Below are 21,211 nucleotides of genomic sequence, written 5' to 3' on the forward strand. Positions count from 1 at the left end.
CACACACACTCAGGAGGGACTCAGGGTGCTGGAGCTCCACAATTTATTGTGTTTGGGGTCCTCACACCCACAGAGCCCCCCAGCCCCAGTATGGGGGGAGCAAGCCCCCCCCACCCCTACTCCTTCTTGTTGCCCCACTTGGCCATCTTGTTGTTGATGGGCATCTTCTGGAAGCGGCTGGACTTCATGTAGGCAGCGACCTTCTCCAGGGCCTGTGGGAGCAAGGGGAGTGCTAGGGACCCATCGCCCCCCCGAGCCATGACCTCAGGGGTCCCCACCCACGGCCCCCTCCTACTCACCCCGAAGCGGTCCATGAAGTCCTTGAGGTTCTTGTAGGGCTCCAGGCACTTGGGCTCAAAGATGCTGTTCTGCTCCAGCACGTCAAACATGAGGAAGTCCACGAAGGTGAGCTGCAGGGGGGGGGGACACACGGTGAGGGGCAGCGTGGGGATGAGGATGACCCCCCCACCCCATTCCCCAGCCGTACCTTGTCCCCTGCAAACCACTTGCGGTCCCCCAGGAAGTTGGAGAAGAGCTTCAGCTTCCCTGGCAGCTGCTCCAGGTACCCCGGCTTCAGCTTCTCCTGCGAGGGCAAGGAGGCAGCTGTGGCTCCCGCTGCCCAGTGGGGTCCCCGAAATGACCCCCCCCCACCATGCAGCCCCCGGGGGGTACTCACGAAGTCGGGGTTGTAGCAGACCATGACCAGGCTCATGCGGAAATCCATCACCTGGTTCTCCAGCATGTCCACGCGCAGCTTCTCCTCCTCCGTCTCCCCGCCTGAGGGATGGGGCAGGCGTCAGCCCCCCCCCGACACCCCCCCCCGCCCCGCAGCCCCCCCAGCACTCACACATGTTGTGCTTGCGGGCGATGTAGCGCAGGATGGCGTTGCTCTGGGTCAGCTTGGTGCTGCCGTCAATGAAGTAGGGGAGCTGGAAGGGACATCGGGGTATGGGGACACTGGGGGGGGGGGGCAAGGGAGGGGACACAGAGCTGAGTGCCCCCCCATGGCTCCCCCCAGCCCCTGGCCACCTACATTGGGGAAGTCCAGCCCCAGCTTCTCCTTCTCGTTGATCCATTGGCTCTTGTCGTAGTCGGGAGCTGCGGGGGGAGCAGGGGGGTGAGGCCGTGCTGTGCCCCCCCGGTGGGGCAGGGAGCTGGGTGCCCCCCCCCAGGACACAGCCCCTCTGTTTGGGTCTTGGGAGAGGGCAGAGGCGCTGGGGGGACCCCCCCCCCGACACCCCCCAGCCCCATTAATTACACATCGCCCCCCCCGGCGGCGGAATCGGGGCGTGGGGCCCAGCCGCGTGCCCCAGGGGAGCAGTGGGGGGGCTGAGGGGGTCCGGGGGGGTCCTGGGGGGGGGTGAGATGTGCCGCCCCCCCCTCACCTTCCCCGCAGCTGTACAGCTTGTCCTCGTACGGCGTCTCGGTGTGCTCCAGCAGCAGGCGGATGGCGTGAGCCAGCTGGGGGGGGGGGGGGGGGGGGGAAGGCGGAAATGAGCCCCCCCACGGTGAGAACCGAGGCACGGAGCAGAGCGCAGAGAGCAGAGCCCTTAACGCCCCCCCCCCCACAACCACACCGGGGAGACCCCCCCCGCCCTCCCGTACTGGGACCCCCAAACCCTCAGGGACCCCCTCAGGGACCCCTGGGCACAGCACGAGGCACTGAAGGGGGGGGGGGGGGGGGCTTCACACACACCCCCCCCAGCAGCATCAGGGTCCCCCCCGGCCTTGAGGAGCCCCCCCCGGCCCTGAGGAGCCCCCCCCGCCCCCCCGGCCCCCCACGCACGCCGCGGATGTCCCAGTATCCCAGCACCGCCATGGCCGCGATCGCTGCGCCCCCCCCGAGCCCCCCCCCCTTCCCCTTGCCCTTCGCCTTCCCGGGGCGGGGTTTGGCGGGGGGGGGGGGCCCTTAAAGGGGAAGGCGGCTGCATGCGGGGGGGGGCCGCGGGGCGCAGCCTCAACCCTGGGCCCTACGGTGTGCGTGCGGCCCCCCCCCCCCCCTCCACCCACCCCCACCCCCACCCACCGGGGGGGCTCTGCACTGCCCCAGATTGCACGGGGGGGTCTATTTTCTCCTCCCCCCCCCCCGGTGCAAAGTAGCAGCCCCTGTCCTGGGGGCCCCTTCCACCCCCGCACGGTGCATGGGGGTCTCATTACCCCGGGGGGGGGCGTGGGGGCCCTCCCGCCTCCCTTTATCCGGGGGGGGGGCATGGAGGGATAACCCCCCACCCCCCCCGGGATGCGTGAGGGCGCCGTCACCCCCAGGAGCTGTCCCCAGGGTCCCCACCCCTCCCGGCACCCTGCGGCAGCTCCATGCACACAGAGGGCAGGGTGCGGACCCCCAGCTTTATTCTGCAGGGGAGGGGGCTGGGGGGGGGCACATGTGGGGGGCACACATCTCGGTCACTCCTTCTTGTTGCACCACTTCGCAGTAGGCCAGAAGATGGGGGTCTTCATGAAGCGCCCCGACTGCATGTATGCCCGGATCTTCTCCAGAGCCTGTGGGGCGGAGAGGGCATGGGGACTGGGGACAGGGGACAGGGACGGGGACAGGGACAGGGACAGGGACGGGGATGGGACGGGATGGGGATGGGGACAGAGCTGGGACAGGATTGGGGACAGGGACAGGGATAGGGATGGGACAGGGATAGGGATGGGGATGGGGATGGGATGGGGATGGGGACAGGGATAGGGATCAGACAGGGATGAGGATGGGAACAGGGATGGGGATGGGATGGGGACAGGGGTAGGGATAGGGATGGGGATGGGACAAGGATGGGGACAGGGACACTGGGGTGTCCCCGCTCACCTCGAAGCGCTGCAGGAACTGGCTCAGGTTGCCCTGCAGCTCAGGGCAATCGGGGACAAACATACGCTGCTGGTCTAGCACGTCGTACGCCACAAAGTCGACGAAGGTGAGCTGCGGCGGGGGGAACAGTAGGGTCAGAGTGCCACCCCCCACCCCCAGCCCCCCCAGCCCCCCCAGCCCCCAGCACCCACCTTCTCCCCAGCAAACCAGGCCCGGGAGCCCAGGAACCGCGACAGCTCCCGCAGCTTCCCTGGCAGCTGCTCCAGGTACGCTGGCTTCAGCTTCTCCTGTGCACGGGGGGGGGCAGAGCTGGTGCAGGGCCCCCCCAGCCCCCCCAGCACCTGGGGTCCCAGCCCCATGGCCAGGACCAGGCAGGAAGGGGCCCATTCCCAGCGCACCTTTGCAGTGGCAATTAGAGGTTGTGTTGTGTTTTGTGATGACCCCATGTCTCCAGCTGCCCAGGGACCCCAGGGGGGGTCCTGTCCCCCTTTCCCCCCCCCCCCATGGCACTCACAAAGTCAGGGTTGTAGCAGAGCCGGATGAAGCTCATGCGCAGATCCATCAGTTGGTTCTCCAGCATGTCCACGCGCAGCTTCTCCTCCTCCGTCTCCCCGCCTGAGGGATGGGGCAGGCGTCAGGCCCCCCCACACCCCCAGCAAAGCCCCCCCCCCCCGCCCCGCAGCCCCCCCAGCACTCACACATGTTGTGCTTGCGGGCGATGTAGCGCAGGATGGCGTTGCTCTGGGTCAGCTTGGTGCTGCCATCGATGAGATAGGGCAGCTGGGGGAGGCAGCGGGGGGGGGGCGGAGGGGGGGGTCAGTCCTGGAAGGCCCCAGCCCCACCGTGCGCCCCCACCCCGTGCCCAGCCCCCACCTACGTTGGGGAAATCGAGGCCCAGCTTCTCCTTCTCGTTGGTCCAGTCACTCGGGTCAAAGTCTGGGGCTGGGGGGGGAAAGGAAGATAAGGGGAGCAACGAGGGGGGGGAGCAGGGAGGGAGGGGGGGCACAGGGAGATGGGTCCCCCCGGCTCCCCCCACTGCACCAAGGAGGCAGGGGACTCGCAGAGGGGGCTCCCCGGGGGCAGCCACCCCCCCCCCCCCGGCTCCCTGCCCTCCAATCCCCCGCCTGCAGGCACTGAGCCAGGGCCGAGCTCCAGGGCCGGGGGGGGGGGGGGCAGCCGGGGGTCCCCTCCTCGGGCCGTGCTGCCCCCCCCCTACCTGGCCCGAGTCTGTACTGCCGCTCCTCGTAGGGGGTCCCGCTGTACTCCAGCAGCAGGCGGATGGCGTGGGCCAGCTGGGGGCAGAGCAGGGGGCCGGTCACCCCGCTCAGTGCCCCCCCGGATTAGGACCCCCCCCCGGATTAGGACCCCCCCCTCCGGACCCTCCCCTGTCCCCGCTCACCCCGCGGACGTCCCAGTAGCCCAGCGTGACAACCATGGCGACTGCGGGGACAGCGCTGGGGACAGCGCCGGGGGCAGCCGGGACGGGACGGGACGGGGCGGGGCGGGGCGGGGGCGGCACCGAGAGGCCGAGCCCCCCCCCACCCCCCCACCCCCTCCCCCTGCCCCTCCCCGCCTCACCCCCGGAGCGCGAGCGGCCCCCGCCCCCCCCCGTGCCTCAGTTTCCCCCGAGCTGGGGGCTGCGCTGTGCCCCCCCCCGCTGCACCCCAAGCTCACAGCACCCCGGCTCTTACTTAAATACTTTTATTTCTCATGCTTTTTTTTTTTTTCAGTTGTTTTTCTTTTTTTTCTGGTGGCCGTGTGGTCACCAGCACTTGACCTCGGAGCCCACAGCAGGGGCACAGGAAAGGGGGAACACACTCGGGACGGGGCGATGCCCCCGCGGGACGAAGCGACCCCATAGGGCCCGGAGCCCCCCCCAGCAGCACAGGGGATGGGGGCAGGCAGCGCCCCAGCCCCACGCCTCCCTCGAGGCAGCCCCTGGGCCACCAGGTCCCCAGCAGGACAAGGGCACAGCGTGGGCGAGGGGCTGGGGTGGGGGCTGCACCCAGCCTGCCCCCACAGCCCCTCGTCGCAGGGCGAGAAAGAGGACGGAGATTGGGGCAGGCCCTTCACGGGCAGCAGGACCCCCCCTGCCTGGACACGGTGGGGGTCCCGCACGGCATCCCCGCACCCGGCACCAGCAGCCCCCAGCCTGGCACCGGGAGGCGAAGCCACAGCCCCCAGCAGGGCCCGTGCCCACACCAGCCCCCGAAGGCTGGCCCCAGCAGGGCCCAACCCGGCTGAGAGAAAGCAGTGGAAAATAACCAAGAAGGCACAAAAAAAAAAAAAAATAACACTACCAAGAGAAGGGAACAAAGCCCCCAGGGCAGAGGCACTGGCACAGCCCTGGGGAGGAGCAGCTCAGGGCACTGGGCAGCAGGGGGGGGCAGCAGCGGCAGAGCCTGGCAGGGACACGGGGCCGGGAGCAGGGGGGGGTCAGCGGGGGGGCAGGGTGGAGGTGATGGTGAGCGCGTCCTCCTCCTGGATGGTCTCCAGCTCCTCGCTCTGCACCGCCTGCGTGATGAGCGTCAGCTCCTGGCACAGCGTCTCGAAGCGGTAGCTGACGCGGATGTCGGGGACGTTGGTGCGCCGAATGTCATTGCCCTCGGGGCCCTCCTTCAGGTAGTGGGGGCCCAGCCAGTAGCTCTTCACCTGGGGGCAGAGCGAGGGGAGGCTCCTGCAGCCGCCCGCCCCCTCCCCACAGAGGGAGGGGTCCCGGGGGGGGGGGCCAGGGGCCAGGTACCTTGTGGGAGAAGCCGCTCATGAGGACGCTGTTGCGGGCCAGCTCGCACATGTCGCAGGAGCTCAGCTTCCAGACCTGCGTGGCGATGCTGTACTCCTCCATCAGCGGCTCCTGGGGGGCACAGCCTCAGCACCCACCCACCCAAAAAGGATGGGGGGGGGCCAGCTTTTCCCCCCGCTGCCCTGGGCCTCCAGCAGCCTCCGCAGCCCACTGCCCTTTTCTTCCTCCAGGCCCCCATCCTGCAGCCATGGTGGCTGCCCCATGGGGGTTCTGGAGGGGTCGGGGGCCCGTGGTGCCCTACCAAAGCTCACCTTGGTGAAGTGGAACTGGAGGGGGTCGTCGGTGGAGAGGGAGACCATGAGCCCCCGCGAGAGGTACTCGGGCAGGGGGTTGCGGTGGTAGCTGAGGAAGAGGCTGTTGTTGCTGAGCGGGGACATGGCGATGCCGATCTGCGCCAGGTAGTACAGGTACTGCAGCACGGGGGCCTGGGGGGCACAGCGGGGTGAGGGGGGGCCCGGCCGTGCACCCCAGCGTCCCCCCAGCGTCCCCCCCTGCCCTGCTCACCTTGCGGAGCAGCAAGCCGTGTGAGATGTTCTCCGACACCATGAAGCCCGAGACGAGGTGGTGGATGGGGCCGGCCTCGCCGCAGTGCGGGCGCAGCACGAAGGTGTGGAACCCGCGTTTCCTGCCACGGGGGGGGGACAACCATCAGCACCCACCCCCTGCCAAGACCCCCCCCCCGAGCACCCCCAGGCGCGGAGCCTTACCGTCGGAGGTGGTTGAGCACCGTCATGTTGGCGTACATGTAGTACAGGTAGTAGGAGTAGGGCGGGTTGTCCTCCTCCACCCAGTTCCCGGGCAGGGGGCTGTCCAGGTTGAAGATGTGGTGCTCGGGCTTGGACTCGTCATCCACGCTGTCGAAGCCGTCCACCTGCAGGTGACACACCGCCGCGGTCACCCCCCCACCAAGGACGCCCAGCCCCAAAGCTGTGAGGAAGGGAGGGAGCGGGTCCAGGCTGGGGGTGCCGGTGCCACTGGTGGCCCCCAGCCCCCCTGCAGGAGGCGGCGCTCACGTGCTCCAGGAAGAGGTGCAGCTCGGGGTGCTGGGCAGGGTGGATGGTGGCCTCGTAGAGGGGCAGGAAGATGTTCTCCAGCATCTCCTGGAAGTTGGCCAACTGCTTCTTCGTCCGGTAGACATCGCTGCTCGGGGACGGACGACTGTCAGAGCACGGTGCCCCATCCCAGCCCAGCCAGCCATCGGCTGGGGGTCCCCAGTCCCCACCCCCCCCCCAGGACATGGCCCAGGTGGGGGCAGCTGCCCCCCGGCACTCACAAGAGCCGGGGCACCTGCACAAGCCAGCGGACGTTGTTGGAGTGGACGCGGTGGTTGACGGCCCAGCAGGCCAGCTTGTCCCACTCATCCCGGGAGCGGCCGTAGATGGAGAGCCGCAGCTCGGCGTTCTGGTACTTGCTCTCCTCCAGGTCGGACATCACCTCCTGCCAGGGCGGGGGAAGCGTCACCCTTCCGCCAGCAGGAACAGGGACATGGGTGGCATTGCCACTGCGAGCGCTGGAGGGAGGGAGGCACGGGACCTCACCTTGATGATGTGGGCAAAGTACTTCCCCGAGACGCGGTTGTCCGTCTTGATGAAGATCTCCCGCAGGATGGACTCGCCGATGGGGTTGTACTTGGCGTTGAACTTGTCGAAGCGGTGGAAAGTGTTGCGGTCCTGAAATGGGGGCACAGACGTGAGCTGAGGCTCCCCAGCACCCTGGAGCCACCAAAACATCCCCATCCAGAGCTTTGGGCACCCCCACCCCACCATGGGATACCCCTGGAGATCTCCCACCCTGGCCAGAGACGAGCTGGAGGACCTGCTCATCTCCAAGATTTGGGGATGTTTCCCCGTACCGCGTGCACATCCAGAGTGTCCACGCTGAGGTCATAGGCAGTGAGGTTCATGGTCTCAAACACCTCCTTGAGCGTCTGCTCCTTGCCCTTCTCCACGTGGACGATTTCATCCAGGTGCTTCTTCATGGCCCGCTTGATGAAGCGCAGGAGATGCTTCTGGTTCATGCAGGACGAGGCGTGGATGTGAGTGTCCACCTGCAAGCCAGAGGCGATGTCAGCCCTGAGAGCCGCTGGGTGCTCCCTGCCCGAGCCAGGACCCCCCCACACGCCAGCAGTACCTTGCGGATGTTGTAGAAGTCACGGTGAGGCACCTTCTTCTGGGCCGCCAGCTCCTTCATCTCGTTGAGCAGGACGTGCATCTGGAACTTGGAGCTCAGGTACTGCAGCCGGCGGTAGCAGAAGGATTTGCTGCCCGAGGCAAGGAGCGGGCATCAGTTTTGGGGAGAGAAGGGAGAAAATCTATCCCCAAAAGGCTGGTGCCCACCAGGAGGAGGGGACATGGCTCTGGACTCTGGGGCCCCCCACCCCTTGCATGGTGACCATGAGCCAGGACAAATGTGGGGGCTGCACCAGGACCAGGTGTCACAGACACAGCCACGTCCCCCGGTGCTGTCCCCAAGGTGCCCACCCCCCATGGCAGGGCCCTTCTCCTCACATGGGCCCGTTGATGATCAAAGCCATGAGGAAATTCATGTCGGCGATGAACTCCTGCAGGTCCGGGTACGGCAGGTCCAGCTCCGTGCTCCTGCCAGGCACACAGACGGGGCGGTGGGGTCGGGTCCCCCCGTCCCCAGCCACCCACCGCAGCCCCTCGCCCAATCCGTCCCAGCGGCGAGCCTCCCCATCTCACTTGTCGGTGGGGTCCTGCTTGGTGTAGACGTGCACCACGCCATCCACCATCTTCAGCCCGAAGCCCAGGTCGGCCGGCATGGTCTGGGGGTCGCACTTCTCGTAGGGGTGCTGCTCTGCGAACGGGGGGTGCACGGGGGCATCTGCGGCCAGGAGAGACCCCACGGTCACGCACTGGACGGCTCCCCACCAGCAACCCCATCCCCAGCGCAGGGATGTCCCGTGCTCACCAGCGGCCACGGGGGTCTCGGGCACCTCCTCGTAGCCGCGGGTCTCCAGGGGCTTCTCGGAGAGCTCCTGCAGGTAGCGGGCGGTGGTCTTGCAGAAGCTCTGCAGCGACAGCCCCATGTACTTCTCCCGCAGGAACAGCGCCTTCACCACGCTCTTGGCTGCATCCAGCAGGTCCGTGAAGGGCACCTGGGAAGGGACACAAAAACAAAGTGGGGGGGATTTCACCCCAAAACCTCCCATGGGTGCGGAAGGGTGCCCCTCGTGGGGGGCAGAGGCTCACCCCGCACTTCTCCTCCCCGGAGATGGTGACGCGCTGGAACTCCCGCTCCAGCAGCGCGTCACGGTCCTTGGGGACATGGTCCACCAGGTCCTCGCTCTGCTCCTTGAAGAGCCTGCGGGCACGGCCAGTGGCCAGTGAGATGGGGACACGGCCTCGCGCCCCCCCACCGGGGGCTGCACCCGGTCCCCAGAGGCAGGAAGGTGGCGGCGTCCCCAGGAGTGTCACTGCTGGGTGCCACATCCCGGTTGGAGGCAGTTGTCCCCCCCCCTCCACCCCCCTATGCCCAGACGCATCCCCCAGCCCCACAGGAGCACAACGAAAAGTTGGGGGGGGACAGAGAACGAAACAACTCGTGACAGAGACAACTCCCAAGCGGAGACAGGAGGGAGGGGACACGCAGCGCCGGGGGGGTGACAGGGCCAGGCTGGGGACAGATCTGTCCCATGCCAGCAGCAGGGACCCCAGCTCACCCCAAATCCCCCATCCCTAAACCACCCCCGGGCGCATTAACCCCTTCACTACCAGCCTCGGCAGCAGGGCTGGGGGCACCTCTCGGCTCTGTGCTTGGGGGAGCGGTGGGGGGGCCAGAGTGGGGCTGGGGGGACCCCAAGCCCCTGGTGTCACCGAGCCAAACACTCACTGTAAGTCCGCGGCACTGTCAACTTTCAGGAAGTCCTGTTTGGCTCTGAGCAAAATGTCGGGCTCGAGTCTGGGGACAGCGGAGGGGACAGCCGGGAGGGGACAGCCAGGAGGAGAAAGGGGCCAAGGCGTTGTGGGGGGGGGAGAGAAAACATCCCATTAATGCCCAACCCAACACAACCACACAGAAACCAGAAAAAAAAAAAAAGAAAAAAAAAGAGAAAAAGAAGACAGCAAGCGCAACACCCACGGGAGAGGAGAGGACACAGAGCTGGCACAGAGGACTGACAGCCCCCAGAGCAGGGCCGGGGTGCCCGCAGTACCCGGGGCGGTGGCTGTCCCCGTGTGGGGACCTGTCCCAGGGGGACCCGGCTTACTTCACGTCCTGGCTGATCTGGCGCTCCAGGCGCTGCCGCCGCTCCTCCAGCTGCTCGATGGGGCTCTCCTCGGGGAACTCGTATGGCGCCGTCCGCATCTCGCTCTCCGCCAGCGAGCGGCAGAACAGCTCCTGCGGGCCCACCGCTGCCATGAGCTGTGCCGGGTCTCAGCCCACACCCAGCCCTGCCACCAGCTGGACCTGCTCTCAGCCCGTGCTCACCGCTGCTATGAGCTGTGTCCAGTCTCAGCCCACAGCAGCGAGGAGGCCACGCTGTCGGGCTGGGGAGACACAACCTTGGGGGTGGAAGGGGAACAGCCACGGGGCTCCCCCCCAGCCCCAACCCACTGCAGAGCCCTGAATGGGGGACACAGGTTTGGGATCAATCAGGGGCGTGGGGTCACTTCCCTGCCACCACGGCCCCTGCGCGGGCAGGGGGGTGGACGCCAGGCTGTTGCTGTGCCCCAGGGAAAAAGGAGGTAGGTGAAGCCCCCCCAGTGTGAGACCTGGTGGCAAACCCGGGGTGCGGGGAGGACCCACCTCAGCGATCTCCTTATATTTGCCATCCATGGAGGTGCGCAGGTCGACAGGGAAGTGCTTCAGGCAGTGGGGTGTCCCGGGCAGGGAGCGCGCCGACTGCAGGGGCCGGGACCCTGGCCCCCCCCGCAACTCTGCAGGCACAGGCACAGCGTGAGCATGGAGCGGGGGGCTGCCTGCGCCCCCCCTCCCAGGCAGGAAGGGGTTAACCAGGCCCCCCCGCAGCCCTCTGGAACTGGGACCCTGGTCCCAGCGTGGTGGGGGAGAAACTGAGGCAGCGCAAGGGCAGGAGCTCCCTCGCCACCCATCGGGGGACGTAACGAGTGCCCGTGTCACCCCACGGCACCGCGGGCTGCTCCGGTGCCACCCAGCGAGCCCTGTGCTGCCGGGACATGCCCAGCGCCCTGTGCCACCTGCAACGCCTCTGTCACCTGGTGCCACCGGGATGTGCCCAGCACCTGGTGCCACCCCAGTCTGAGAACAGCCCCCTCTGAGCCCCCCCTGAGCATCCCCACCGGCGAGGTGCCGACCATCACCTGCCCTGTGCCACCATCACCCCGTGCCACCACCACCCAGCGCCTCGAGACCCCCAGGGGCTGACACGCGAAGCCCCCCCCAAGCCCCAGCACCCCCAGGGGCCGCTGCCCCCCCCCGCTGCCGGGTGTGCCGGGGGGTGCCCTGGGCCCCCATCCAAGCCAGCCCCAGCCTTCCTCTGCCTCCTCCTCCTCCTCCTCCTCCTCCTCCCCGCCAGCGCGCACAGCCGCTGCGCCACGGCACCGCCGCAGAGCCCCCCCCCGGCCCCCGCTGCCATCGGGGGGGGGGGCACCCGGCACTGCCCGCGACCACCGGCACCCCCCGGCCCCCACCCCCGGCAGAGAGGAGCCCCCGCCGAGCAGCCCCGACGCCACGGTGATGGGCGCACAGCCCCCAACACCCCCCGCCCCCCCCCCCCCCAAAAAAAAAAAAAAATCCCCCAAAGCACCCCCCCGGGGGCCACCACCCGAGCTCCCCCCCACCCACCGCAGCAGTGCCCGCCCCCCCCCAGCTGCCTGGGCCGCCCTAGGGGCTGCGGGGAGGGGGGGGGGGAGATCTGGGGAGGGGGCACCCCTAGCCGGGGGGGGGCTCACCTGCGGGGCCGGGGGCCTGCAGGCTGCCCCGCTTCTTGAAGGGGAACTTGGCCGGGGCGGCCGAGGACATGGTGGTGGCTCCGGGGGGGCGGCGGGGTAACGGGGAGGGGGGGGTGAGGGGGGGCGGGAGGGGGCGGCCCCCGGGGCCCCGCGGGACTCTTACGGCGGCGGGGCCGAGCGCTGGCCGCCGGCTCCCTCCCCGGGTTGATGATTGATGCGGGAACCGGGGCTGGACCAAAGTCCCCGGCGGAGGCAGCCGGAAGCCGGCCCGAGGAAGAGGATGGGGCGGAGGGAGGATGTGGGCGCGGGGCGGGGGGAGGAGGAGGAGGAGGAGGAGGAGGAGGGGGGGGGAGGAGGCGGCCCGGGGTTGTCGCAGCAACCGGCCCCGCTGCAGCCCCCGGGGGCGGTGCTGCCCCCTCCAGCCCCCGCCGCAGGCATCGCCCCCCCCCTGGGACGTGGAGTTGCCCCCCCCATGGCATCAGCACCTCCAGCAGCCCCCCCTCTGCCGGGGACACGGCTCTGACCCCCCCCCCCCAGCACCGCACCCCCCCCCGTCCCCCGGCCCATCAGCGCCCCGCAGCGAGACCCCCCCCCAAGACGAGCATCACCGCCCCCGGACCGGGTGCCCCCTCCCCAGAGCCAGGCCTCGAAGCCCCCCAAAGAGGGGTACCCTCATCCCTGCCCCCCCGCACACACAGCCCCCCAGGAGGGGGCCTCCCCCCCAGCATCACCCCCAGACCCTGCCCGGGAAGGGGGGGTCTGTCCTGACCCACCCACCCCCGGCCACCCCCCCTCTGTCCCCCAGCCAACCCCCCTCAAACAGGGCAGGGCTGGGGAAGGGCTCGTGCTCCGGGGGTGTCGCCCCCTGTCCCCCCCCCCCCGTCCCGTACCTGCGCCGCTGCTCCCGGTGCGGTGCCGGTGGGTGCCAAGTGCCCCCAATCCGGCACCGGAGCCGGGGGGATTTTGAGCTGCCGCCGCCCCCCCGTGCCCCCCAGCCCCAGTGACGGGGACAGCGAGGGGACAGCGCCCTTCAGGGCCACCCGGGGGGACACGGGCTGTCGGGGAGGGGGCGGTGGGGCCCCCCCAGCCTGAGCTCTGGGCTAAAGCCGTGCCCCCCCCCCAGCACCACCACCACCCCCCACGCCTCTGGGTCGGGAGGTTGGTATTTTAATTGGACCCCCTTCGTAAGCGCCAAGTTCATTAGAGGCTCAGAAGGGGCTTTGTGTCCGTGGGGACAGCGGGGACAGGCTGTCCCCATGCCACCGCCGCTGCTGGGCATGGCGGGAGCAAGTTTGTGGGGGGGGGAAACGCGGGGATGCCACCCCCGGTGACACCACAGGGCGCGGGGGGGTCACAAACAAACCCCTGGGGCCTGCAGCACCACCACGGGGACCCAGCGGCTGTCCCCTGTCCCCAGCACTGCCACCTCCCCGGAGCCAGCCCCAGCAGCGCGGGGAGGGGGCACCCCCCCGGGGGCCCTGTGGTCCTGCTGGGCTGGGGAGGAGGAGGAGGAGGCAGGGGGGAGGAAGGCTGAGCACCGTCCTGTTAAAGAGCTTAAGGCAGCAGGAGGGAGAGGGGCCCAGCGAGCGGCACTCAGCAGTGCAGGGTTACGGGTGCTCGTTACTGCCCGCAGTAATTAGCTCCATTTCCCCAACAGGAGGAAACCCCCAGCCCCGCCATCCCCCTGGCACCACCCCGGCAGCACCCGGGGTCCCTGGGTGTGACGTGAACTGAGCTGAGCCCATCCCCAGCACAAAGCCCAGCCCTGCAGCCCCACGGGGGGGCACCCAAAAGTGGGGTGCCCCAAACCCACAGAGCCCCCCAGACACCCCACAGGACCTGGGGTGTCCCCGTCCCCGGCGGGTGGGGGGTGACATGCCACCTGCCCCCTTACGTAAGGCACCGTGCCCACCTCCCTGGCCGCCTCCCCGAGATGCTCTTTCTTTTCCGAGCCCTAATCTTTGCCATCTTGGGCTAATTGGATTTCCTGGGTCACATGGAGAGATAAAAAGTCCCCAAATCCGTCAGCCCAGAAATTGGGTTATCCATGGGGAATTAAGAGAGAGCTCGGGGGGCAGCCAGCCCGCGAGCACCCAGGCGAGCGCTCCAGCACCCCTGGCACGGCGCGGGGCAGCGGGCGCCTGGTTCGGCCTTTCGGGGCTTCCCTTTCTCCCCCCTCGCCCTCCGCCCGCCCCTGGGGTGCGTGCGCACCCCCTGAGAAGAGCTGGAAGAGCCCGGGGACCTAGAGGAGCTCGAGGCGTTGGAAGAGGAAGACGACGCCATGGGGAGCGGGGCGAGCGCAGAGGATAAGGAGATGGCCAAGAGGTCCAAGGAGCTGGAGAAGAAGCTCCAGGAGGACGCAGATAAGGAGGCGAAGACGGTCAAGCTGCTGCTGCTTGGTAGGGTGGAGGGGACATCCCCACAGGGGGTGGCTGGGCACAGGGAGGACACAGGAACTGTCCCATGTCCCTACCTGGCACAGGGACCCCATCGGTCCCCATCGGGAGCTGCATCCTCTGGGGATGGGCACAGAGCAAAAGCAACTGGGGCAAGGGGACAGAGAGGGGCTGGGGCTGTGGTGCCAGGGGTGCCGCGTGCCCCAGAGGTGTCGGTGCAGGGACACGCAGCCCCTGGCCCCATCCTCTCCTCTTGCTGCCCCTTTTTGTCCCCAGGAGACCCCCTTCCCCTCAGCACTGGGTGGGTTCTCGTTAGTCTGACGAGCTGTTCTTAGCGAGCAGAGGGTTGTCCCCCCACTGGGTGTCCCCCAGGGTTGTGCCTAAGAAGAGCCGGGGGTGGCATCTGCTCTTGGTGGCATGTAGAGGGGTGGCGGGGACCAAGGGGACACCATGGGGTTGGGGAATGGAGTGGCTGAGGCCAGGACACCTTGGTGACACCTGTGGGGATGGGCGTGGGGGGGTCAGTGGGACCCTCAGCATCCCCAAACCTTGCCCCACTGCTGGGCACAGGAGGGGACTGTCCCTTGGAGGACCCTGTTCCCCGCTCAGCCATCGGGGTAACCCCGCGGGGCGCGGGGGACAGGAGCAGCAGCGGGGGCTTAGCCAGGTGAGGGGGGGCCAGGGTCAAGGCGATTAGCACCCTAATTCTAAGCAGCTTCCTGTGCTGCCCTAAGCCGCTTAAAGCACCAAGGCAATCGCCGAGGCAGCGCAGGGATGGTGGCAGCCTCTGCAGGCCTGAAGCCACGGTGATGGGCAGGGCAGGGGGACAGAGCAGTGCCCATCACTGCGGTGTCAGGCATGCGGAGTGCCCCAGCCACCTCTGAGGTTTCCTTTGACTCCTTTCCAGGGGCTGGAGAGTCGGGCAAGAGCACCATTGTGAAGCAGATGAAGTGAGTACGGCTGTGGCAAGGGCTGTGCCCCATGGCGGGGTACCCAGATTTGGGGGAGGGGGGACAAGGACTGAGCTCCGGAAACCCCTGGCAGAAGCATGGGGCCGTAGGAGCTGGGGGTGTCCCCAGCGCCATGCTGGTGGTGGGCTCCCAAAGAGGGGGTGATGCTGGGGAAAGGGGGGGCACCCCAGGGTGCCGGGCTCTGGGACTGAGGCTGACGTGTGGCCCCCAGGATCATCCACCAGGACGGCTACTCGCCCGAGGAGTGCATGGAGTTCAAGGCCATCATCTACGGCAACATCCTGCAGTCCATCCTGGCCATCATCCGCGCCATGTCCACGCTGGGCATCGACTACGCCGAGTCGGGACGGGCGGTCAGTGGGGGCGTCCCGCCCCGGGGGACGAGGGGAGGGGACAGCGCGTGGGGACGGTGGCAAAGGGCTCTCTCCTGCAGGACGACGGCCGGCAGCTCTTCAACCTGGCCGACTCCATCGAGGAGGGCACCATGCCTCCCGAGCTTGTCGACTGCATAAAGAAGCTGTGGAAGGACGGGGGGGTGCAGGCTTGCTTCGACAGAGCCGCCGAGTACCAGCTCAACGACTCAGCCGCGTAGTGAGTGTGGGGGCGCGCACGGGTCCCCCGCCCACTGCAGTCGCTCCCAGCTCCAAAATCCCCTCCCTGCTTCTGGGGACAGCCGCAACGCACCACATTGTTCTTTGCCCACCCAAGGGCCCCACGGGTGCTGTCTGGCCGCAGCCCCCCGTGTCCCCATGTCCCCACTGCGTGGGCAGGGTGAGGCCAGCTCAGGGCCATCTGTGCCCAGCTGCAGTCCCGCTGTGCCCCTCAGGGTGTGGGTTGGAGCCACGTCCTTCACCAAGCCCCAGCCCCAGACACCCCTTAAAAGCCCAGCTGTCACCCGGGGCTGGCATCGCACCCCCCGCAGGGACCGGGATGTCCCCAGCCCCTCCACAGCGTGTCCCCTGCTGTCCCCGCAGCTACCTGAACCAGCTGGACAGGATCACGGCCCCCGGGTACCTCCCCAACGAGCAGGACGTGCTGCGGTCCCGGGTGAAGACCACGGGCATCATTGAGACCAAATTCTCTGTCAAGGACCTGAATTTCAGGTGGGCGCACACACACCCACCCACACACACACACACCCACCCACACACACACACACCCACACACACACACACACACACACACACACACCCCCCCGTGAGCACGGGCAGCCCCTCCAGCCCCGACAGTGGGAACCGGGTCAGGGACGAAGGTACCAAATTGTCCCCCTGATGCTCTGGGGCCACCTAGACTAGGGGGATGAGAGATGGGTCACCGAACCCGTGCCCCCCGAGTGCTATGGGGGCACCGGCACCATCCCAGCGGGGGTGGCAGGAGCAGACGTGTCACCGCCCCGTCCTTGTCCCCTCCCCAGGATGTTCGACGTGGGAGGGCAGAGATCCGAGCGCAAGAAGTGGATCCACTGCTTCGAGGGCGTGACCTGCATCATCTTCTGCGGGGCGCTGAGCGCCTACGACATGGTGCTGGTGGAGGACGACGAAGTGGTGGGTTTGGGGCTGGGGAATGGCTCAGCAGCGATGGGGAGAGGAGCTGGGTGACAGCACCCACGCGGGTTGACCGCAGTGGGGCAGGTGAATGCTCTGGGTGCCTGGGGCACAGCCACGGGACGGGGCGCAGCGGGGGTGGCTCAGCCCGGCCCCAGCCCCTGCGTGCACCCGCGCTCCCCCCGGGGCAGGAACAGCCCAACCAAGCTGACGCTGGGGCGGTTGTGCCATGGGTTTGATCCTGCTGACCTTGAGGAAAAAACAGCTCCTTCCAAGGAGGCCTGGCCAAGAGCTGCCATCCTATGGGAACAAACACCCAGGTGCAGCAAAGCCCCGCGAGCCAACCCAAACACACCGAGACAACGCAGGAGGGGAGGGAGCCCCAGCAGAGGGGCCCAGAGAGCCCTGGTGGAGGAACGAAGCAAATCAGGGTGCTGGGGGGTGGAGGAGCAGCAACACGGCACAGCTTTTACCCTCCTCTGCTCCCCACGAGCAGCAGCACGGGGAAGGAGAGCAGAAGCTCACCAAGCGAAGCCTCTGGGCTCTGGGCAGGGGCTGCTCCGGCAGGGCCGTGCATTGCTCGGGGAAAGCAGCTTTGAGGGCAGAGACCTGGAGAGCAGAAACACGATGGCCCCAAGAAGGTGCCTTATTTCTCATCAAAAATAAGGGGCGAAGACAACCAGGAAAAGCAGGCTGCCATCTCCCCTGCTCCACGGCTTGGGGCAAAGTCTCCTTGCTGCTGTCTCCCGTAGCAGACGGTCCCGCGGATGCTCCCCGGTGTGCTGAGCTGGGTGCTGCCAGAGCTCGGCTCTGCTGCCTGGGGCTGGGTGACACCGGGTGTGCCTGGGCTGCCGCCAGCCCTTCCCCAACCCCTCACAATGACACCTTACTCACTGAAGTCCTTGGGAGGGGCTGTAATGCTTCCCCTGCAAAGGACAGGGCAGGATTAAGCCAAACTGTAGGAGCCGCAGACACCGAAGCAATACAGGAACGCTGCCACAGCAGGGACCTAGATGAGGAAAACCCATCCCCATCAAAGCACCTGCCTGCAGCGGGCAGCTGCAAAGGTCCAGCTGGAAGGAGCCTTGTCCTCCCTGCAGCGAACTGCAAAATGCACCTCTGCCCCCAAACCAGAGCAGGGCGATGCTTCCCCTTTCCGTGCTCCTTCGAAGCCAAGCTGTGGGTAACAGCTGAGGACTGCAGTACCCCGGGGAAATCCTGCAGCATCGCAGCACCGCATGGCCAGTGTGGAGAGGGGCACGGGGCCCTCGCTTGGGGCTCCTCCTGCCAACGATTCTCCCATGGGGATCAGTGCAAGCTGGTGCTGCTGACCGTCAGGACCAGAGCCCCAGAGCCCCACACTGCCTGCAGCTGCTTTGCTCCCCACCATGAGCAGCACCCCAACACACCTGGGTCGCTCGCACCATAGTGCGGGGGCTTTGCAGCTCTTCAGAAGAGCAAGGGGGCTCTTTGGAGGGCAGAGCCATTTGCTGCCGTAGCAAACAGCACAGCCCCAAGGGTTGCTCCACTGCTGCTGCCCTTTGCTTTGCAGCTTGGGGCAAAGCACCCGTCATAGCACCGGGGCACAAAAGGTGGTTTGGTTGTAACCAAGCGCCCATGCCCTGTCCCGTTTGCTTTCAGAACCGCATGCACGAATCCCTGCACCTATTCAACAGTATATGCAACCACAAGTTCTTTGCCGCCACATCCATCATCCTCTTCCTCAACAAGAAGGACCTTTTCGAGGAAAAGATCAAGAAGGTCCATCTCAGCATCTGCTTCCCCGATTATGATGGTGAGTGGGTCTGGTGCCCCTGGGGGCTGCCCTTCACTGGCTCCATTACGCTGGGAGCAGTCCCTGGAGCCGGGAGCAAACCGGGGGCAAGGCCAGCATGACTGGTGCCATCTGGAGGATGGAAGCAGGGCAAAACGGCTTCTTTTAAAACTGAGTTGGTAGCTGCGGTTAGCACCCAGCTGGGAGGCAGGCTGCGGGGCTGAATCCCAAACACAAGCCCCAGGCGTCCCCAGGTCCCCCAGCCCCGAGCGTCACCACCCCGGCAGAGGCGCCTGCAGCGAATCGCTCCCCTCCCTCCGCAGGTCCCAACACATTTGAAGACGCAGGAAATTACATCAAGACCCAGTTCCTTGATCTCAACATGCGAAAGGACGTGAAGGAAATCTACAGCCACATGACCTGTGCCACAGACACACAGAACGTCAAATTCGTCTTTGACGCAGTCACAGATGTCATCATCAAAGAGAACCTCAAGGACTGCGGGCTCTTCTGAACATCCGCGTGGCAGGTACTCCCCGTGGCAGCCAGCAGCCACGAGCAGCAGCCTCTGAGCCACAAAAAGCGCTGGGGAAGGGGGGTGGGGGGGCACAGCCAGCAGGGTGAGGGCAGCCCCTGAGCCTGGGGCTGGGAACCTCCGGGGGTGAGGGACGTGCTGGCAGCAGCAGGAGGGCAGCACTGCCTGAGCACGGCTTCGCTGCGCTCCCTGAGCAGCCCGGTGCTTGCTGCAAAGCAGCCTGACAAAACACGTTCACACCCCTGCTTTGTGGAGAGAGATGGAAACAGCAGATTATAGCCCAAACTATGCACTTCAGCAGGATCAGACGCCTTTATCTCAGGCCTCCTGTTGCCACAACACTCTGCTCACTGCTCCCTAAAAACAGCAGCAGGAGCTCCCCTTGTGCCTGACTGCTGAGAGCTGCAGGGGAAATGGGGCAGGCGGGCGGCAATAGGACAGGGAGAAGCCTTGGGCCAGGGCTCCCCACACCAAGGCAGCCCCCTTCTGCTTGGAGCACGCGGCAGGCTTCGGCTGCGAGCCCGCTGCTGGCACCACGGAAAAGATGAGCACATCGAGTGCTGGCAGCAGCCGGGGGGCCCTGCCTTCTCCCTGGGTTACAGGCAGCAGCGAAAGCTCCAGCCAACGATCAGCTAGGGAATAACAGGTTTACACCACCCTCACCCTCCAGCTACGTGCTGCCGCCCGGGCCCTGCTTTTGAGGCCGGTGGTGCAATGCAGATCTGCCTCTACAAGAGCCCTTCCCGGGCGTTACGCTGGGAACACCTTTGCTGTGTTTAATACCCTCTTCTTTCCTCCTCCCTGCCAGAAGAGAAAATGACTTCAGCTTCACATCGCCGTTCTGCTGAGCAGAGCCAAAAGGATTAAAGAAAAAAAAAAGCTACCTGGCCCCCACTTTTTCTATGACCTACTCAACCAACCACCTGCGTTCAAGCCCGTAATAGGCAGGGGCTGAAGCCGAACTTCCTGCTCCCTTTCACGGCCATTTCCTCTTTTTAAAGAAAGAAACCCCGGCTCCCTGCAGTGCTGGGAGGTCAGCGTTGATCGATGAGATGCGGAGCGGTTTGACACCAAAGAGCACACAGACCCCAGTGCATCAGAGAAATTAACGCCGAGCTGCCACACGCCCCCCTGCACAGCCGAAGGTGGCACCGCCACGGGACCGGTGCCAGGCACCCGCCCTGCCCTCGCCCGCTTTGTCAAACCTTAATTGGGTTGAACAGGGAATTTCTGGGCAAGGGGGGTGCCGCCTCCGAGTCATGCCTGGTAGCCAGCCCTGTGGCAGGAGGAATGAATTATTTTGTGCTGTACATAAGTCCCGAGACTTCGGTGAATTTCTCAGAAAAATCTTCCTACTGGAAAAAGGTCGAGAGCTGCTGCTGCCCCCCCTTGTGCTCTGCCCCCAGACAGCCTTAAGCAGACGAGCGGCCGGTCCTGGCCACCTTGCCCCGTGCCCACCAGCCAGGGCAGGGGACGCAGGAGCACTGGGGGCCAAGGGATGCCACCACGCCTCCAGCGGAGGAAGGGGTCGGATAAAGAGGAAATGGTTACTTGAAAGATTTTCATTCTGCTACTTAGAGCTGTATTTGCTCTTACTGTTTGTAAATAAATCCGTGTCGGTACTGTAGACAAGTCCCGTATCCTCTCAATGTCTACTGCAGGGTCACCTATACGGCTTCACTAAACAGTAGGGGAAAAAAATAAAGAACTATGCATGACATGGATGTCTCATTTCTCCCACTTGCATGTCTCTGTGATGATTGCTCCCAAGCCCCTTTCCTGTCTCAGAACGCCTGAAGCAAGGAACATTTTGTGTTCTTTGCCTGAGCTGCTCTCCCCACGTGCTGCACACACGGGTCCCCCGCCACCATCAGCTGTGCCCAGGCGGCACGGAGCAGGGCCACCACCACCCTCCTTGTCCAGGGGTGCACATGGGTGCCACCAAACCACTGCCAGCTGGAATTAAGCCTTCCCAAAACACCCCCCCCATGATAAGGGACGTACCTGGGGCTGCCCTCCCGCCCGGCTCCAGCAGCGGTTGGAATGCGATTGCAGGGAAGCTTTGCATTAATTTGTTTAAAAGACAAGGCGAGCTGTGTCATGCATTAGAGTGAAGCTCAAGTAAAGCCTCGAGGCCTTGCTAAAAGGGAATTGTCAGACAGGCAGTAGAGCTCAAGGTAATTTGGGAAAAAAAAATCTGAACTATAACCACAGTCTGTAGAGCTGCTGGGCACTGCTGCATGTTTGGCACCCAGCAGACACCGTGACATGGCCATTTCCCACACCCAGAAGCACCCCTCAGGTTATCTTGCTCTTGCAGCGCTGCACTTCTAGGCAAGAAGCTTCAGAACGGGTTACAGCCACGTCACCTAACAGCAGCCCAGAGCAGTGAACAACTGGATGGATGTCTGCTCTCTGCCATCTGTGCCAGCACAACCCCAGCCCTCGGGAGCAGCAGAGAGCACCAAGAGCCATGTGTTACACGGCC

The 21,211-nt window shown here is 66.2% G+C and overlaps 4 protein-coding genes across 7 annotated transcripts; 1 reads left to right on the forward strand and 3 right to left on the reverse strand.

Annotated features, from left to right (window-relative positions):
* Positions 1 to 26: 26 nt before the first annotated feature.
* Positions 27 to 1,922, reverse strand: LOC113839739 (glutathione S-transferase Mu 3). The gene is made up of 8 exons (XM_027443472.3): positions 1,787 to 1,922; positions 1,386 to 1,461; positions 1,034 to 1,098; positions 848 to 929; positions 677 to 777; positions 488 to 583; positions 300 to 410; positions 27 to 212 (listed from the first exon to the last, which is right to left on the reverse strand). Exons 1-8 carry the CDS (start codon positions 1,817 to 1,819, stop codon positions 117 to 119), a joined length of 660 nt encoding a protein of 219 aa, XP_027299273.1. The 5' UTR covers positions 1,820 to 1,922; the 3' UTR covers positions 27 to 116.
* A 405-nt stretch (positions 1,923 to 2,327) lies between these two features.
* Positions 2,328 to 4,365, reverse strand: LOC119713930 (glutathione S-transferase 2). The gene is made up of 8 exons (XM_038168260.2): positions 4,209 to 4,365; positions 4,026 to 4,101; positions 3,687 to 3,751; positions 3,508 to 3,589; positions 3,324 to 3,424; positions 3,001 to 3,096; positions 2,810 to 2,920; positions 2,328 to 2,499 (listed from the first exon to the last, which is right to left on the reverse strand). Exons 1-8 carry the CDS (start codon positions 4,242 to 4,244, stop codon positions 2,404 to 2,406), a joined length of 663 nt encoding a protein of 220 aa, XP_038024188.1. The 5' UTR covers positions 4,245 to 4,365; the 3' UTR covers positions 2,328 to 2,403.
* A 176-nt stretch (positions 4,366 to 4,541) lies between these two features.
* Positions 4,542 to 11,794, reverse strand: AMPD2 (adenosine monophosphate deaminase 2). Of its 3 annotated transcripts, none has more exons than XM_038168254.2 (18): positions 11,667 to 11,794; positions 10,380 to 10,510; positions 9,841 to 9,971; positions 9,465 to 9,533; positions 8,825 to 8,936; positions 8,544 to 8,730; positions 8,315 to 8,456; positions 8,120 to 8,209; positions 7,743 to 7,872; positions 7,465 to 7,659; positions 7,151 to 7,282; positions 6,886 to 7,049; positions 6,626 to 6,752; positions 6,320 to 6,483; positions 6,117 to 6,237; positions 5,864 to 6,037; positions 5,553 to 5,663; positions 4,542 to 5,461 (listed from the first exon to the last, which is right to left on the reverse strand). In XM_038168254.2, the coding sequence occupies exons 2-18, from the start codon at positions 10,407 to 10,409 to the stop codon at positions 5,246 to 5,248; spliced, it is 2,295 nt and encodes a 764-aa protein (XP_038024182.1). In that variant the 5' UTR covers positions 10,410 to 10,510; positions 11,667 to 11,794; the 3' UTR covers positions 4,542 to 5,245. The 3 variants fall into 3 exon arrangements, with proteins under 3 accessions (XP_038024182.1, XP_038024184.1, XP_038024183.1); XM_038168256.2 differs by having other exon boundaries at positions 11,504 to 11,783; XM_038168255.2 differs by lacking the exon at positions 9,465 to 9,533.
* A 727-nt stretch (positions 11,795 to 12,521) lies between these two features.
* GNAT2 (G protein subunit alpha transducin 2) lies at positions 12,522 to 20,463 on the forward strand. Of its 2 annotated transcripts, none has more exons than XM_027443471.3 (9): positions 12,522 to 13,902; positions 14,807 to 14,849; positions 15,082 to 15,223; positions 15,304 to 15,461; positions 15,845 to 15,973; positions 16,285 to 16,414; positions 18,056 to 18,209; positions 18,512 to 18,717; positions 19,532 to 20,463. In XM_027443471.3, exons 1-8 carry the CDS (start codon positions 13,785 to 13,787, stop codon positions 18,700 to 18,702), a joined length of 1,065 nt encoding a protein of 354 aa, XP_027299272.1. In that variant the 5' UTR covers positions 12,522 to 13,784; the 3' UTR covers positions 18,703 to 18,717; positions 19,532 to 20,463. The 2 variants fall into 2 exon arrangements, with proteins under 2 accessions (XP_027299272.1, XP_071884734.1); XM_072028633.1 differs by lacking the exon at positions 19,532 to 20,463 and adding an exon at positions 19,394 to 19,525.
* Positions 20,464 to 21,211: the final 748 nt, after the last annotated feature.

This window comes from Anas platyrhynchos, chromosome 27 (genome assembly GCF_047663525.1).
Source record: "Anas platyrhynchos isolate ZD024472 breed Pekin duck chromosome 27, IASCAAS_PekinDuck_T2T, whole genome shotgun sequence".
Lineage (NCBI taxonomy): Eukaryota > Metazoa > Chordata > Aves > Anseriformes > Anatidae > Anas > Anas platyrhynchos.